General features: G+C 44.3%; 2 protein-coding genes across 2 annotated transcripts in view; one reads left to right on the top strand and one right to left on the bottom strand.

Moving 5' to 3' along the window:
- Positions 1-17,497, bottom strand: part of LOC109689049 (uncharacterized) — a 595,734-nt gene that overhangs the window by 350,147 nt on the left and 228,090 nt on the right. The gene's annotated exons all lie outside the window — the stretch shown is intronic.
- LOC109675409 (uncharacterized) lies at positions 2,739-15,679 on the top strand. Its single transcript, XM_074053374.1, has 5 exons — positions 2,739-2,859; positions 9,575-9,646; positions 10,713-10,839; positions 11,037-11,097; positions 12,017-15,679. Exons 2-5 carry the CDS (start codon positions 9,620-9,622, stop codon positions 13,587-13,589), a joined length of 1,788 nt encoding a protein of 595 aa, XP_073909475.1. The 5' UTR covers positions 2,739-2,859; positions 9,575-9,619; the 3' UTR covers positions 13,590-15,679.

The following is a 17,497-nucleotide window of genomic DNA, read 5'->3' as shown; positions in this document are numbered from 1 at the left end:
AAACTCCAAATGCATCTGCTGGGAGTGACAATGATGACAAACAAAGTGTCCTATCACCTGAGCTTGTCATGGTGCATGCTGGGAGGCTGTTAGAGTGGTCAAAGCTGTTATAATCGAAGCCCCAGTGTCATTGAAAGACTGAGTCAGGGGCTTAGACAACACATTTGGAGGCAGTGATGTCTACAGTGAGACCTAAACAATGTGCCACCAGGATTTGGTTGGGAAGTGCAAGTTGATGAGAGGTTTCCAGGTATTGGGGAGTGGCAGTGCAAGGAATCAGGACACAGAGGCCCACTGTGTTCAGAGACAGTGGTGTGTCCACTGAGTGTGGCCATTGGGAAGTGCTGGAGGGAGTTTGGGGACATGAAGGCAGGCAGGTGGGAAGGCAAGGTCATGAATGACCATCAAGGGCACTTGAACAGGTTATTCCTAGGGCAGTGAGAAATGCTAAATATTTTTGAATGCTTGCCACAAGAAATTGAATAGTACTTCACCACGTGGTCACAATCATGGATCTTTGACTTATTTCCTATTTGGGGCTCACATAAGTATCTGGTATATAATCTTCATAGGTCCTCACATTGCAGTGTAACAGTAGGGATATAGAGGAGGCCTCCACCAACTTAGAGGACATACTTCCAATTTTCCAAAGTGATGGATTGATTTTAAGCATGAGTATGCAGCCATGTTGCTGTGTGTACAGAGTTCTCCCTGGCTACTGGAATGAGGATATATTATAGAGGTTTTGGGGAGGCCCAGCATGTTCTGTGGTAGGTGTTGGTTTCCAGAATGGGGTGAGTAGTCAGATTTAAGACTGACTCCAGTGACTGGACAGATATTTTTTCATATTGCACAGAAGAGTGTAAAAGTGAGCTGTTTATCCAGGCCACTTCTCACACTAAGCATGTGGATTGTTTCCACAGTGACACTCACAGCTATCCACAGTGGACTGTTTCCAACATTTCCACTGAATTCTGATACTAGCTGGAGATAGTTTCTCATTCTAAAGGTTTTGGGCTCACCCCCAGGATGACACCAGCATCAGACAACAGTCAAGGAAGTGTGTATGAGAGTGCACACATTTCTGCACAATTCTTTCACAGTCTTACACATTCCTGATTGTTAATTTATTAAACTAAGAATGGAACTCTGGAAAATGCTTACTGTGATCACTGTTTGATAAAGAAAAAGACATATACCCCAGCCACAGCCACATGGAACAGGTGCATAGGACAAGGTACAGGAAGGGGATGCATGGCCCCCGCAGGTCCCACCTGGAGACCCCAACTGTCCAGCACCTGTATGTGTTCACCAACCCTGAAGGAAGGGAGAATTGTCCTTACTTCATATTCAAAGGATTGGATTCAGCTTCCTTGTCTCATTTCATTCATCCATGTTGGTGTGAAGCAGGAGAACAAAGTTCCCTCAGTGTGTCCTGGTCAACTGCTTCCCCTGCATGTGGCCTGCAGGTATTCAGAAGGACAGAGGATGTGACAGTGAGAAGCTGCAGAGCTGTGGAGAGCAAGAGAACCCAGAGCAGATGCTGTTGGAGTTTCTGGACTTCGTGATGGTGACTTGTTGCCATGGAGCTGTTTTCTGGGAAGGATTTTGGGTTTTCCCTGGTAGAGTTGCTGAGGTTAATCTGCCTTGAATATGTTAAGGAAAAATCTATGACGGTCAGCCTTAAAGAAAGGGTCACTCACGTAGTGCTCTGGAGAAAGGATTTAGGAATTTGGCAGTTGACTTAGATCAAAAGCAAAAGTGCTCCAGGTGAGGATGCCCTCTGGTGAGAAGATGCTGAAGGGAATAGATGTCTCCACACTGGAAGGCAGTGACACAGCAAAGCATGGTGACTCTCAGAGTGATATCCTTAGGTGTCCCTGCTTCATTCCAGGGTGGGAGGCACTCTGAGGCTGCATTTCAGTCATCCCAGCTCCCTCAGTGTTAGTGTGTATAAATGCATGTATATGCATATGTACACACATTTTAAATTTTATTTAATTATACTTTTGTTGTACTGGGGATTGAACTCAGTGTTTCAAGCCTGCAGGCATCTGCTGGACAACTTGAGTCATTTGATTGACTTCCATTGTGTCCTTGGATATAGAGGCTGCCTGTCTGAGCCAGTTCAAAGGTTTGCTTTTCTTCCTCTTGATTCCTTTGTAGAATATTGCTGCCATCATTTAACTCCCGTTTCTCCATGCACTGGGTAACTGTAGTCCGTGGTTAGTATGTTTTTCTTTCTTGGTTGAGAAGAGGTAGAGCATTAGAAAAGGTGTTGAGAAAGCCTTGGCCTCAGGTCCAATTCATCAGTTGCGTGTCTGCCCTTCCTCCTGTTCCAGTGTGATGTCTTTTGCCCTAGGCCACCTTTCTGCTGTTGTCAGGACGTCCCCATGGGTCAGAGTCTGGAATTCCCACTTGTAAACCCACGTCCACGAGGAGAAAGCGGGAAGAGCCCAGTGAGTTCAGGAAGAAGCAGGTGGCCGCTCTCAGGAGCCAGGAGCCAGGTGTCATTCAACGCACTTTCCCCAGGCTGGACCAGGTCAGCTCCCAGTTGAACCCCGTGCTGGAACAGCTGTGGATGAACGTGTCATTTGCCCTCCTCTTGGCTATGTATGGATCGGTTCTCCTGTCACTCAGGTCTATGGCTAGAGCAGCAGCCAATCAGAGCCACAGGAGCTGTCCAATCAGAAGCGATTTTTACCAAAGGCCCGCCCCTCGACGCAGGAGCTTCCTTTCTCGGGCCGCCATTGTTGTGTCACTGACCTGGCAGTTGTGAGGTGTCAGGCGGTTCAGCATCTGTCGCTTTGTCATCACTGGAGCAGGAGTGGACAGCAGGACACCCGGCAGTCAGGAATGGTGAGCGTGGGGCGGATTTGTGACACGGGCGAGGAGGGGCTGTTGAAAGCGACGGGGCCCCGCGTGAGCCCCGGAGTCTGCGGCAGAGTCGCCGCCGGCGCCGCTCCGCTCGTCCCCTCGGTCCCCGGGCGGGGCGGGGCCGCAGCCGGGACCCCAAGTTCCTGTCCCTTGTCCCCGCCGGAGCCCCCTGTCCCTCCGCGCCCGCAGCCCCGCGTCTCCCCACAGCGCGGTGCCGGCGGAGGTGGCGGGAGTCTCCCGAGTGGCCGCGGGGTCCCTGTCCCCATCCCGGCGCAGACCTGAGCGCCCCGAGTTTCCTGATGGTGGAAGCGGCGTCTCCACCGCCACCTGGTTCTGGGCCGGGGAATCCCTAGCTTTGTGGACTCCCCGCATGGCCGGCATGGTAAAGGGGTCCTCGGGGACACGTGTGAAGGGAGCGGAAGGGGAGACGCGGGTCCCTCTGACGTGGTTGGTGTCGGCCTTGGCCTGTGTGCACACAGTGTTTACAAATGAAACGCAGATGGCGGGGACCTGAGCTTAGTGCAGAGGCGGGACAGCCCCAAGTGCAAGTCTGCGGGGTCTCCAGGGCCAGGCGAGCAGGCTGTGCTTTCTTGGGAGGAGCAAACAGGAGAAAGAAGGGGAGAGGAGGGCGGTGGAGGGGCGGCTCAGCTCCTGGGACAGTGGAGATGCCCCTGAGGCCACCTGTCCTTAGGTGACAGTTAAAAGAGGCGTCCCAAGGAGGGAGGAGAAAAAGTTCAGAGCAACAGTTCACTGTTGTGTCTGGCCAGCACATCAGTGTAAGGAGGGAGAGAGGACGGTGACACCCGCCAAGTGGACAGGACAGGGCAGGGAGGGGAGAGCAGCTGCTCCAGAACGGAAAGCTTTGTGAGGTGGGAGTTCGGTGATCACAGCCATTTGCCAGGGTGCCAGCGCTCCTGTATTTAGCAGTTTTTCTTTTCCTTTCAGGCAGGTGGTGTGTTGGGGGTGTAATTTGTGTCAATTAGGGAAGTCTGAAAAGGGCGTCTGAGAGAAAGAACAATGCATTGTGTCTTATGGAGAAAAGATTTGTGATTTTGACGGTATATATGGAAGGTGGTATAATTTTAAAAACTAGTCTGGTCCCAGATCTTCTGGCACAGCCATCCTTAAGCCCTTGGCATTCCCTGAGCTACAAGGAGTGTCTTTGGCTGTTTATCAATCACCCCTTTTAGGCATTTTTCTGAATTTGTGCTAATGAGGTGACTCCCGAGTGCCACCTCTCCATCACTTGAGGAAGGTGACTGGTGATCAGCCACAACAAACACAGGCCATGGCCTGGTATCTGCAGTGGGGACAGTGTGGTAGCACTGAGCCAGGAAGCTGTGGGGACTGCTCTAAGTCTCTCTGGAGCCAGAATTGCATTGTGGGACACCAGGTGGGTGGTGGAGAATTTGTTGGTGTTCAGTAAACAGCACACATGTGGTGTCATTAGTGAGGGCAGGACAAGGACAGGGCAGCTCAGGTCAGAACCCAGCCTGTAGGACAAAGCCTGCTGCTGCTGGGAGGAGGGAACATGGATGGGGGAGCCCTTGGTGTGGGGAGGCCCCAGAATGAAGTTTCCTGGCTGCTCAGTCTTCCTCCCTCCCTCCCTGGGAGGGAAGCCCTGGGCTGTCTCTGCACAGTGACAGTGGTGTCTAGGGTCAGACTGTGTTCACCTTGCGAGCCTGGGTCCCTTGTGAACTGTGGGTGAAGCAGCTGCTTCCCTGAGCTCCTCTTGTTTCCTGCATGGAATCTCTGTTTCTCTCTCTCTGTCTCTCTCTCTCTCTCTCTCTCTCTCTCTCTTTCTCCCTCCCTCTCTCTTTTTTCCCTCTCTCCCTCTGTCTCTCTCCCTCTTGTCTGTCTCCCTCCTTTTCCCAATTCCTCCTTCCTTTTCTCTCTCTGTCTCTGGTGGTACTGGGATTTGAACTCAAGGCCATGCGTTTCCTAGTCAGGTGCTCTACCCTTTGAGCCACACCCCGGCCCCCCTCTGTAAAATCTTATTTCCATACCTTACCTGCTTTCAAAACCAGAATTTTATTTCAAGATTTGAGCACAACATGGCGATGTTCTGGCTTGGATCCTATGTGGACAGGACGATGAGGACTGACAAAGAAAAATAATAATTATGTTTTTTTGGTGTTAATTATTTAGCACATGGACTTGTGCATGTTAGGCAATGCTGTACATATGCCAAGGTGGGCTTCAAACTCATGATCCTCTGCCTCTGCTTCCTAAGTAGCTGGAATTGCAACTCTGCACCACCACACTTGGTGCCACGTTTCTTTGTGTTTTTGTTTTGTCACCACTGGATTTGAACATGCTTGGTAGGCAGGCACTCTTACTGCTTCAGTCACTCCACCAGCCCTGTTTTTTTTTTTTGTGATGGGAGTTTTCAGGATCTGGTCTCTTGAACTATTCACCTGAGGGTGGCTTTGACCAAGAATCCCTCTGATCTCTGTCTCCTGAATAGGTAGGATTACAGGAGTATTGCACTGGTTCCCAGCCCAGGTTTATCTATTGATGTTGAAAATAGTATTCTTGTTTTTGTACTCAAGTGGTAATGGAACATAAATTTTTTACACAGTGGAAAAAAATAGGTGGTTTGTTGATTACACGTAAATTCTGATTTAGTATGAATTTTTGTTTATATTTGAATTTATCATCAGACCTTTCATGGATGTGTTTTGTGTTTTTGGTGATACTGGGGTTTGAATTCAGGGTCTCATGCTTGCTAGGCAGGCGCTCTTCCACTTGAGCCACTCAGACAGTCCTGTTTTGTGTTGGGTATTTTTGTAATAGGGTCTTATGAACTATGTGCCCTAACTGGCCTCAAACCATAATCCTCCTAATTCCTGCCTTCAGAGTAGCTAAGGTTACAGGCTGGATGTGTGTTTATTGTGTGACTTGTCAACACTTGAATGTTGACACTTGAAACCTAATTTATTTAGCTTTGCTTGTCCTCCAGCACTGAGAATTTTTTCTATGTGGCCCTTCAGATTTTATGAAATTCATTCTGTCTCTCTCTCTCTTTCTCTCTTTCTCTCGCCTGTGCTCTCTCTCTCCTTCCCTCTCTCCCCACCCATAATATTGAAAAACAGGCATTTGAGGATCAGCTCACTTTTCATGACTGTGGCTCATGTCTGCAATCCCAGGTATCAGGAGACAGACTTCAGAAGATGTAGGTCTGAGACCAGCACAGCTCAAACCCTGTCTCACCCATTAAGCTGAGTGTGGTGCTGCACATCTGTCACCCCTGCTCCAAGGGAGGTGCAAATAGGACCTTCATGGTCCAGGCCTGCCAGGACAAAACCAGAAGACCCTATTTGGAAATAAGCCAAAGGAAAAATGGATGCAAGCATGGCCTAAGTGAGAGAGCTCTGGCCTAGCAAGTGTGGGATGCTGAGTTCAAACCCCAGAAAAAATGTGCCCATTTGAATATTGTAATGAGTTTACTCTAGAGATGAGGTTTTTCTTTCTTTAGGGTTAAACTTTTTTGCTTGCAGTGTTGGGGTTTGAACTCACTGCCTTGTGGTTGCCAGACAAGCCCTTTACCACTTGAGCCTGGCCCAGCCCTACTGTTCCTCTCAATGGCAGAAGTAGTCTATTTGCCTCATGAATTTTCCAAGTGATGTTTTCATGAGGTGCACAGTGCACCTCACAGTGCAGTTCCTTTCACTTGTATTTAGCAAGTGTTTTGAGAGGGTCTTTTTTTTTTTCAATGTTAAGGGCTAAAAGAACAAGAGGAAACAGACAAATCCTCACATCTTCCAGGCTTTGCCTGCTCTCCCTTTAATGCTGAGCCTGGGTAGTTAAAAGTGTGCTTTGGCCTTCGCTTCCTGCAGAACTTCTTAGTTCTGTTCTAAAATATGTTGTTTCCTTGTCATACCCAGGGTTTTCTGAGTTCCTCGGTATGTCTCAGGGACTTTATTTCTATTTATTTGTCCTTGTGCATGATAGGCAAGTGTTCTACCTCTGAGCTGCAGCCCAGCAGCAGGGGTTCTTTCAAACACCATCATTTCTAAACTACTTTGCTCCTTAGCCTCCCGTAATCTATATTTTCATAGCTGTGTGGGTAGGCTCAACTTTCCTCCTCCTCCTGTTCCTTCTTCTCTCTTCTTCTTTTTGTGCTAGGATGGGACTACATTGCAGCCTTTTTATTTTTTAACTTAGAATAAGGTAAGATTTGGCTTCATTCTCTTCCATGTGGATATTTATTTTTCAGTTTTCTGAACATTTTTAAAAAAATAGATGGCTCTTTTCTCATTGAGTGATTTTTCTCCTCCTGTCCAAAATCACTCTGCCATGTACATTTAGGAATCTGGGCGTGTTGGTCTGTTGTGGCATTTATGTCTCTGTCTCTCTGCCCGCTCCACTGGATTTTGATTACTGTGCCCGGGTGCAGGTATTTATTTGTGGATTGTGCACCTGCATTCACAAGGGACATTGGCTACATCTTCCCAGTGTCCATCTTTGCTGCCAGCTTAAATTTGGCCTTTGAGTGAATCTGAGTCTTCCCTTGTCTATGGTTTCTGGAGGAGATTAGTAGTAGGCTGATGTTCATTCTGCGTTAGGTGGTGGAGATTTCACAGTACTCTGAATCAGCTAGCTCGTCATCTTTTGTTTACAGGGTTTTTTTGATTATTGATTATCTTGTTCATTATGGGTCTGCTCAGAGTTCATAGTTCTTCATCACTGCTTCTCAGTAGACTGTGTTCCCAGCCATTTCTCTAACTCTTCAGTGTACCCTACTCACGACTATACCCTGGAGACTTTTTCAGTAACCTGTCAAGACATTTTGTTCTTCCTTTTGTTATCTGTTATTATTTCATAGGTGCCATACTCATGTTGTGGAGAGCAGCATTCTGGGTCCATAGTTTGGCTTCATTTTGAGGAACCCTGTATCCCTGAGCTGGGTCCTTGTCATTGTCACCGCTATGAAGTTGAATCTAGGAGTCAGAGAAGCAGAGGATCTGTGTTTCGCTTTCCCCCAGACCCTGAACCCAGTAACATCTTTGTTATACTTTGTGGGTTGCACTTTTGGAGGCAGGACTTAAAAACAGAATTCACTGGGCATATTTAAAAATATGCCCAGCCTCCTGTCAGCAGCAGAAAGCAGATTCTTTGTGATCCTCACTGTGAGAACCTGATGGAGTTCTAGAGGTAAAATGCCTCTGCTCAGCTGGGCCCTGTGGATCTTTTCCCATGTAAACTTTTCTTTAACTTCAGCACTTCATCAGAGACACTTGAGGGTTCCTGACCCTGACTCTGCTCATTATTTTCTGTTACATTAAGGTATGGTTGTCTGTCTGTCTGTCTCTTCCATTTGGGGACAGTGGGTAGTGTCATGACCTTAGTTCTCTGATGAGTCTAGAAGAGTTCCTGATTTAAAATTTCTTTGATGTTTCCTTGTATGGCTGGGAATGTCCCCTGTATGTCCTTCCATGCTGGGCTGGAGTGTGGAAGTTTCTGAGTTCAATCCTTATGTTTGCTGGCAGCATTTAACTCTGAACACCCCTTCTCTTTGTGCCTCCTATCAGGATAAGGGGATCAAAATCCAAGGTGGCCCCTCCTTGAAGGTGCAAGAGATTGAGGTCACCCACCCACCTCTGCATGTGGGAGTGAGTGTTCCCTGTAGTTTCCCTGTTAACCTCAGCAAAGCTCCAGGCCTGGCTGCCCTACTTGCTCTCAAGACACTGCATACCTGTGTAAGAAGCCTGCTCACTGTCCTTGGGGCCGTAGTTCTGTGAGCGGTAAGCCTCGCCTGTCCTCTGTGTGCCACATTGTCATGAGAGTGGACATCAGGACCACACCTGCAGGTGTGGCACCTTAAGCAGAATGCCTAGTCTTTGAACACCTTTCCTTGTGTCTGTCTCCTCTGCTCTGACCCGCTCACCTGCCTGGCTCTTGGATGGCAGTCACACACCTCACCTGTTCCTTGCTGGGGAGCTATTGTTGTGACCTGTGCTGCTCAATTTTAGCTACCAGATCTGTGTATTCCAATTCAGATTGTCATATTACAGGACAAATGAACACACAGAAATTAGGATGTGCTTTTCAGTCTTAAGTCTTTGCATTTTTATGATGAAATATATTTGAAGAAGTGTTGAGTTACACATTTCTGATAACATTTAGTTTTAGTAGCAATATAAACTCCCTTGAAGTCCACATCAAGATTTATAACTGGCCTTGCAGGCAGTAGTGTCCCCAGGCGGTCTCCTGCATGTTTCATGCCAGTCTTGCCCCTGTGCTCTGATTCTTTGGTGAATTTTCCTGTGTTTACAATCTGTTACTTTTTACTAAGCAGTGCTCTTTTAATTTTGCTTCCTTTGAACTTTGAGCAAGTGAGTCTTAATGGAATTGCAAAGGCTGATGGGTGTTTTCTTTGCCAAGGTATGTTTCAGAAGTGCCAGGGTCTGAGGCAGGACCAGTTTCTCATTCCTGGGGTTCTGTACTTGGTATTTTTGGGTTAAGATTTTTACTCTTGTGTTAAATACTGCTCCTGTCATATCTCTTCTTTCTCCAAGTGCCACAGCACAGTACATTCTTGAGGAAGATGACCATGCTGTCAGTTGTGGTCAAGTTCAAATTATACAGGAAATAGCAAGGCAGCTATTGATCTCCATTCCTGTGTAACTGTTGGTTTGCAGTGACCATCAACACTTGGTATTATCTCATGGGCTCAATTTTGTCCTTCTCATAGGTATGAAATGGGATCTACTCGACATTTACTCGTCTCTTCATTTCCATGTGCCTGGATCTTTCTTCTCATAGGGTATTTTACCTTCTGACAAATACATTTGGTCATTTCCTTTCCTTATTTTTGTTTTCATTTATACTCTGTGTAGTAATCCTTTTATCATTGCATGCATTACAGATATTTCCATTTTGTTATGTTGTTTTTGCCTCTATTAATTTTAGTATCTTTGAATTTTTCCATTTCCTTTGTAACTTTTTTTTTGTGGCACTGGGGTTTGAACTCAGGGTCTCATTCTTGCTAGGCAGGCACTGTACCACTTGAACCACTCCACCAGCCCAGTCCATTTCTTTTGACTTCCTGTTTTTGTTATGAGCAAGTTCTCTATTGTAACATCAAATACACTTGATTGAGTTTCTCAAAGCATTTGCATTTTATTCTTCTCATTTCACTGTGAAGTGATTATTGGGCACGGAATAGAGGGGTGTGCACTGCAGGTTCCAGGTAGATACCTGTTTGTCTCTGCCCTGTGTGTTAGACGCTGATTTGTGCCAGTATTCTGCAGTACCGGTTCTATCAGGAATCTACTCTCCATGTACAGCTTGACCCTATAGACCATTTTCCTTGATTTCAGTATTATTAACTCTCCAATCGTAGTACAATGTCCCAAATGTTTGGGTTTTGTAATTCTTTATGTTGGCCAAGTACCTGTTATCTTCCCATTTAGAACAAAGGAAGTATTGTTCCTAATTTGTTATTCCCATTACATTTTGTAACTACTAAAAAGTTAGTTGGGGAACTTTAAGGAATTTCATAGATACATGTAAGAGGAAACATCTTGGTGGCATGGAGTTAATTTGAAGCATATGTGGCTCTTTCTCCTTATTCCTTTGACTTTCCCCCGATATATATATGTATTTTTTCGGTACTGGTGCTTGAAGTCAGGGCCTACACCTTGCGCCACTCCACCTGCCCTTTTTTGTGATGGATTCTTTTGAGATAGGGTCTCACATACTTTTTGCCTGGGCTGACTTTGAACCACTATCCTCCCAGTTTCTCAACATCATATGAACTTGTGAATTGAGTCTAAACCCCAGGTGCTGTCCATCTTACCCTCTCTCCTGAACACATGTGAATCTTGTAGGAGTCGGTGACCTTTGAGGACGTGGCTGTGAACTTCACCCTGGAGGAGTGGAGTTTGCTGAATCCTTCCCAGGAGAATCTGTATAGATCTGTGATGCGGGAAACCATCAGGAACCTGCATGCTGTAGGTAAGGGTGACATCATGCCTTCACTGAGTCAAGGAGGAGGTGTTCTGTACTCACCAATGTTGATCAGAGGTTTCGAATATGAGAAGGAATGCTTTTGTGAATAAACTAGGCATGGTTGCAAGGGAACTTCAACCCAAACTCAATTTTTATATAATTTTGTAATCATTCATAATGGTTTTTCTGGATCTACATTTTAGGACAAAAATGGAGAGACCAGAACTTTGAAAAGGAGGACCAAAATCTTGGAAGATATCTAAGGTAGATTGCACTCACAAGAGGAAGCTATTCCTCTGGAAATTTGAAATGGCAGGAAGTATTTCAAACAAAACAAATATGAGTGGCTCACACCTGTAATCCTAGCACTTGGGAGGCTGAGGCTGGAGGATCACAAGTTCAAGGTTAGCCTGGGCTACCTAGTGAGTTTGAGGGCTGTCTACATAAAGGACCCTGTCTCAAAATGTATATATATTCTCTCTCTCTCTGTTATGTTTGCATGTATATCTCTCTCTATATATTCTGTATATAGATAGATGCATAGATAGGTAAGTAGATAGATCGATCCTCTAAATCTTTATATAGCGTGAAAATCTCTAGCCCCAAAATTTAAAGATCCTAGATCTATAGCCCAAAAATTCAAAGATCCTAGACTTCTTAAACACAAAATGATGGCACAAATGACACTTTATGATGGTTTATTGCACACACTTTTGTTTCATACCCAAAATAATTGAAAATGTATGACATTACCTTTAGGGTTTAGGTATAAGTCATATACAAAACACAAATGAATTTTATGTTTACACTTGAGTCTCATCTCTGAGGTATTAATATATATTTGGTAGTATTTCAGAATCCAGAGTCCAAAACACTTCTCATCCCATGAATTTTAGATGATGGTTCCTTGAGCTAAACCTAAATGTACCACAGATGTTCAGTGTTTGCATAATAAGTGAATGTGGAGACAGTGTTAAGGAACCCCATGTGAATATCACTCCTTTGATGACCTTGGCTGTTGTGCCCTCCTGTTGAATATTCAATCTATTCACATTCAGGGAGTCTCTATAGAATATAAATCCTATAGTTTTTCTGACAACCAAAAAAAGTAACTGTGCTACTGATGAATAACTGAAATCATTGAGAAACAAACTCTTTGTAATGTACTGCACTTTTGTTACAGAAATCAAGCAGTAGATAGGCTCTGTGAACATGAAGAAGACTATCAATGGGGAGAAGCCTTCAGCCAGACTCATGAGATTGTGAACAAGGGAACTCCTGGAGCAGTACCATGTGAAAGGCATGTGTGTGGAGAAGTCCTCGATGGTCACTCTCCTGGAAATGTGCCCTGCAGGGATCACAATATACACAAACCATATGAGTACCCAGGATATGGAGAGAAGCCACATATATGTAAAGAACGTGGGGAAACTTTCCGTTCTCCCCAGTGCCTTGATAAGTATGAAAGGACTCGCACTGAAGAGAAACCCTATGAATGTAAGCAATGTGATAAAGCTTTCAGATATCTCAGCTCTCTTCAAAATCATAAAAGGATTCACACTAGCGATAAACACCATGAATGTAAACAATGCGGGAAAACCTTCAAAAGACACAGTAATGTTCAGGTCCATGAAAGAAGTCACACTGGAGAGAAACCCTATGTGTGTAAGCTATGTGGGAAAGCCTTCACTTCTTATACTTCCCTTCGAACACATGAAAGAAGTCACACAGGAGAGAAACCATATTTATGTAAGCTTTGTGGGAAAGCCTTCACTCAATCCAGTGATCTTCAAGTACATACAAGAAGTCACACTGGAGAAAAACCCCATGTATGTAATTTGTGTGGGAAAGCCTTTCCTGATTCCAGTCACCTTCAAGTACATAGAAGAAGTCACACAGGAGAGAAACCATATTCATGTAAGCAGTGTGGCAAAGCCTTCACTCAGTCTAGTAACCTTCATATACATAAAAGAATTCATACTGGAGAAAAACCCTACACATGTAAGCAGTGCGGGAAAGCCTTCACTTGTTCAAGTCACCTTCAAATACATAAAAGAACTCACACTGGAGAAAAGCCCTATTTATGTAAGAAATGTGGGAAAGCCTTCACTCAATCCAGTGATCTTCAAATACATACAAGAAGTCACACTGGAGAAAAACCCTATGTATGCACTCAGTGTGGGAAAGCCTTTCCTGATTCCAGTCACCTCCAAATACATAAAAGAAGTCACACAGGAGAGAAACCATATTCATGTAAGCAGTGTGGTAAAGCCTTCACTCAGTCTAGTTACCTTCGTATACATAAAAGAATTCATACTGGAGAAAAACCCTACACATGTAAGCAATGCGGGAAAGCCTTCACTCGTTCAAGTCACCTTCAAATACATAAAAGAACTCACACTGGAGAAAATCCCTATTTATGTAAGCAATGTGGGAAAGCCTTCACTCAATCCAATTCCCTTCAGATACATAAAAGAATTCACACTGGAGAGAAGCCTTATGTGTGTCAGCAGTGTGGGAAAGCCTTTGCTCGCTCCAGTTCCCTTCACATACATGAGAGAACTCACAAAGGAGAGAAGCCTTATGTATGTAAGCAGTGTGGGAAAGCCTTCACATGGTCCAGTTCCCTTCGAAGACATGAAGTAGTTCACACAGGAGAAAAACCCTATGTGTGTAAGCAATGTGGGAAAGCCTTCAGTCGTTACAGCAGCATTCACAAACATGAAAAGACTCACACTGAAAAGAAACCCTGTTAATGCGATGAATGTCAGGAAACTGTCAGGTGTCGCAATTACTTTTGAGTCCATGAAACAACTCACACGAGATAAATCCTGCCTGTGTAAGCAATGTCGGAAGCCTTTGTTGACTCCTGTTCTCTTTGATACAATAAGGGATTCTCAGTGGAGAGAAACGCTGTGGATGCAAATTTGGGAAAGTCCTTGATAATGCTGGTTCCTTTCACACATGCAAAGAGTCACACTGGAGAGAAACTCTTAAGTATAGAATGCAAGAAGGCTTCATTATTATGTGACCTTCTTAGCACTGTAATATTCACAGTAAAAAGCACTTAGGAATACCTCAGGTCATCTAAGTTCAATTCACAGATATAAAAGCACAGAGTGTGAAAAGACACCTCTCAATAGATGTGTAAGTTTTCACTTGGCCTCCTTGGAAGAAGAATGCACACTATATCAGAATAATGTGAATGTGAAAAATACTCCAAGTTGTCACTTTTGTTGTGTATGGTAGTAGTGCCTGTAATCCCAGAACTGGGGAGACTCAGGCAGGAGGATTTCAAATTTGAGACCCTCCTACCTGGCCTCATCCTACAATGGCCACATTGTAACACCCTGACAGGAGGGAAAAACAGTTTCAGTTTTAGTAAATAATTTGTTCCATGACTATCCCTCTTATAGTGAAGTCCTATGAGCCAAAATAATTTGAGGAGACAAAGCAATTTGTGTGATTTGTGCATAATGCTCCAGAAAATAACTGACCTGAAGGAAATATTCTAAGAATTTCATTCACACTCTTGAAATGTGATGACATAATTCTATAGGTATCATTTAGGCAGCAGAGTGTAGGTTTATAGGTGCTGTTTGTTTTACTCCCACCAGGTAATAAAATTTTCTTTATCTTACTGGCCTTGGGTGACAGGTTCTAAATATTTATTACGTTTTATTGATGTTCCATCTTTCTTTTTCATGGACCAAATGACATTTTGGGGGATGATGGTTTAGGTCAGTAGTCAAGCTCTTGCCTAAAATGCATAGGGTCCTGTATTTGAACCCTGGCACTGAAAAAACAAATGCATTTTATATTTGACTTTGGGTGGAGAGTTACTGGGGTTTGAACTCAGGGCCTCATGCTTGCTACACAGGCACTCCAGCACTTAATCCACTCCACCAGCCCTGCTTTGTGTTGGGTATTTTCCAGACAGGGCTTTCAAAGTCTCTTGCCCAGGCTGTCTTTGAAGTGTGATTTTCCTCATATTTTACTTCTTGATATATTTTTTCTTTAAGTGTGGTTTTTATCTATTTCTTAGAAATAGTTTCACTTTTATACAGCTTCCAGACCAACAAATGTTATCTTTTCCATTTACTGAGATATGTGCAAATATCCCATGGCATTATAGATGAGGTCATTTATAATTTTGCCAAGTTTTTCATTTAACACTGGGATTCAGCTTTATAATGAATAAAACTTTAGGTGTTTTCTTCCTTTCTGTCTTTCATATGGCAGACCAACAGTTAAATCATGCTATTTTGATGGGCCTCCTCCTCAAAACCACTAGGACTATGTCTTTTTTTCAAATAGAGTATGTGAATTGTAGCAGAAACTTTGTCCACAGACCATAAATGACTGCTTTATCAGTGAGAGCATTCTGAGTAGACTTTCTTACAGGATTAGTGGTTTGTTGCTATTGGTTTTTGTTGCACTGGGGATTGAACCCGGACCTTGCATATGCTACAAGAGTAATGTAATTCATTGGCTAGGTGTTGGAGCCTAAAATTCAAGCAGAGGGCCCTAGTTCACATGGTCCTTGGCCCCTCACTGGGAAAATCAAGTTTGCACAGCTCTCTTGCAAAAGTTTCAGAGCTCTATACTGACCTTCAGCCCTAGAAAATAGCTAACCACATCCTCATGGTGCAAGAAGATAACTTGTGACTTCCTCATGAGACCTCCTGACATCCCTCGCTCCTCTGACCTGAAGATAACCTTTACTGCTGACATACCTTGAAGATTTGGCTGCTTTCGCATCCTTGTACTTACACATAAAATAAATGTGCTGGAATAGTTCAGGACTCACGTGCATGTAGTCCATCCAGCTCCAGCTTTTTCTCTATTTGTGTCTTTGTCTTTTCTCATTCCGTCACCCCCAATCAGGTCTCCAAGCCCACTCACGGAGGACATGAGAGCTAAGCCTGAGCCTCAGGGCCAGACCTAGTGTTTGCTTTAAGGGAATTGATCGCTACTGACAATTAGAGGCACTGGAGGGATGCTAATCATAACAGTTTTTACCTGGAAGGCAGATATAATGAAGAGGCAGTCACATTAACGAGGGGAACTCTGTTCATTTGTTTTTATCAGAATGAGTTTTGTAAATTTTAAGACTTGTGAACAGGACATCTTTGTTTTTGTCTTTGTCCATCCTCGTCACCAAGGACACACTTCTTCGTAAGACTTAACCTTGCTGTGTGAGGCCAACTGCAGTGTTTGCACCTGTTTTTGCCTTTCTAACTTAGTATGCGAGCATGGAACTGTTTCCTAGACTGTATTGGATCATTTTCTCTATAAATATAGATGTTCTTCAACCTAGGATAAGGTTACATTTCCCTAAACCCAGGGTAAGATGAAAATGTACTTTGTACACCTAATCCAATGAACAGCAAAACTGAGATACCACTCCCATTACCTGTGGTTGGCAAACTTATCTCACACAAAGTGTGTTTTACAGTGAGGTTTGACTGTCTCGTGGGGGAGTCATTGGACACAGTGCCCTGTGTGGATTGCTTGTCCACTCTCATGCCACAGCTGAACTAAGCCCCAGGCCATGTGTGCCCAGCACCATGAGAAATTTCATAGCTTCATAGCACACATGGGTAGCCTAGTAAAAGACCAAACATACAAATTCAAAGACATTTTCTAGTGCACACACCCCTTTTTTACCATCTTGTTTTGATTTTTGATTATTTTTTGTCTTTTGTTCTGAGGAAGTAGTAATGATTTTTATTCTCAAAATGAGATAATGGGCTAGGGATATACCTTAGTAGCAGTGCTCTTATCTAGCATTTGAAAGGCCCTGGGTTCCATCTCCAGGACTGTGAAGATGAAAACAAAGCTAGAAAGCACAAATTAATTTTTCTTCCCGTAGACTTCAGTCTTTTCTGGGGGAGAAGGTGGGGTTATTACTGGGGTTCGATCTGAAGATCGTGTGGTTGCTAGACAAGTGCTCTACCACTTGAGCCATTCCCCCAGCCCTACTGCAGGGGTTTTTCATGAGGTCAGCTCTTCCATGAACAAAATGCCATCCAAAGCAAAATATGAAGTATTGGGACTGTGTTCAAGACACTGAACATGTTCACTGGGAGGAGGAAAACAGGGGTTGTCTTTGTTCCTTTCCTCATAAGATAAGTGCTGCATAAAAGTCTGAGGGTCATTTTGGTGGAAAATTCTTCCTAGAAAACTTTTGAATTCTGGCACCTTGCTGCACCCCTGCACTTTCAGGCCCTGACTTGAACAAAAAAACCACAAGAAGGTGATGCTAATTTCACATCATGCTCAAGTCTGTAATCCAACTATTTTTACCGTCATCTTTACTTTAAAAACATGCAGCCACCAGGGGCTTGGGATGTAGCTCAGTGGGACGGCACTTGCCTACCATGCAGGCCCTTGGTTGGAAACCTAGCACCCTCCAAAATAGTTCACCATGTATTTGACAATAGCAAATCAGTGGACTTAGTGTCCTTAGCAAGTTCTCAACCACATTGAAGTTAAACTAGTACAAGAGAGGTTATGCAAGATGACTGTTTGCCTTGTGGCATATAAAAGAAACATCCCTCCCAATCAGTGCCTCAAGTAGTACCAAAGAGCGTTGCCAGATGAAGATCAAGGAGGTAAAAGAGGAGTGTCTAGAAGAGAACCCTCTGGGAGCCATGAGTGT

The sequence above is a fragment of the Castor canadensis genome, chromosome 14 (assembly GCF_047511655.1).
Source record: "Castor canadensis chromosome 14, mCasCan1.hap1v2, whole genome shotgun sequence".
Classification (NCBI taxonomy): domain Eukaryota; kingdom Metazoa; phylum Chordata; class Mammalia; order Rodentia; family Castoridae; genus Castor; species Castor canadensis.
Note: the sequence above shows the minus strand (reverse complement) of the source record. Positions and strands in the feature narration are given on the sequence as shown.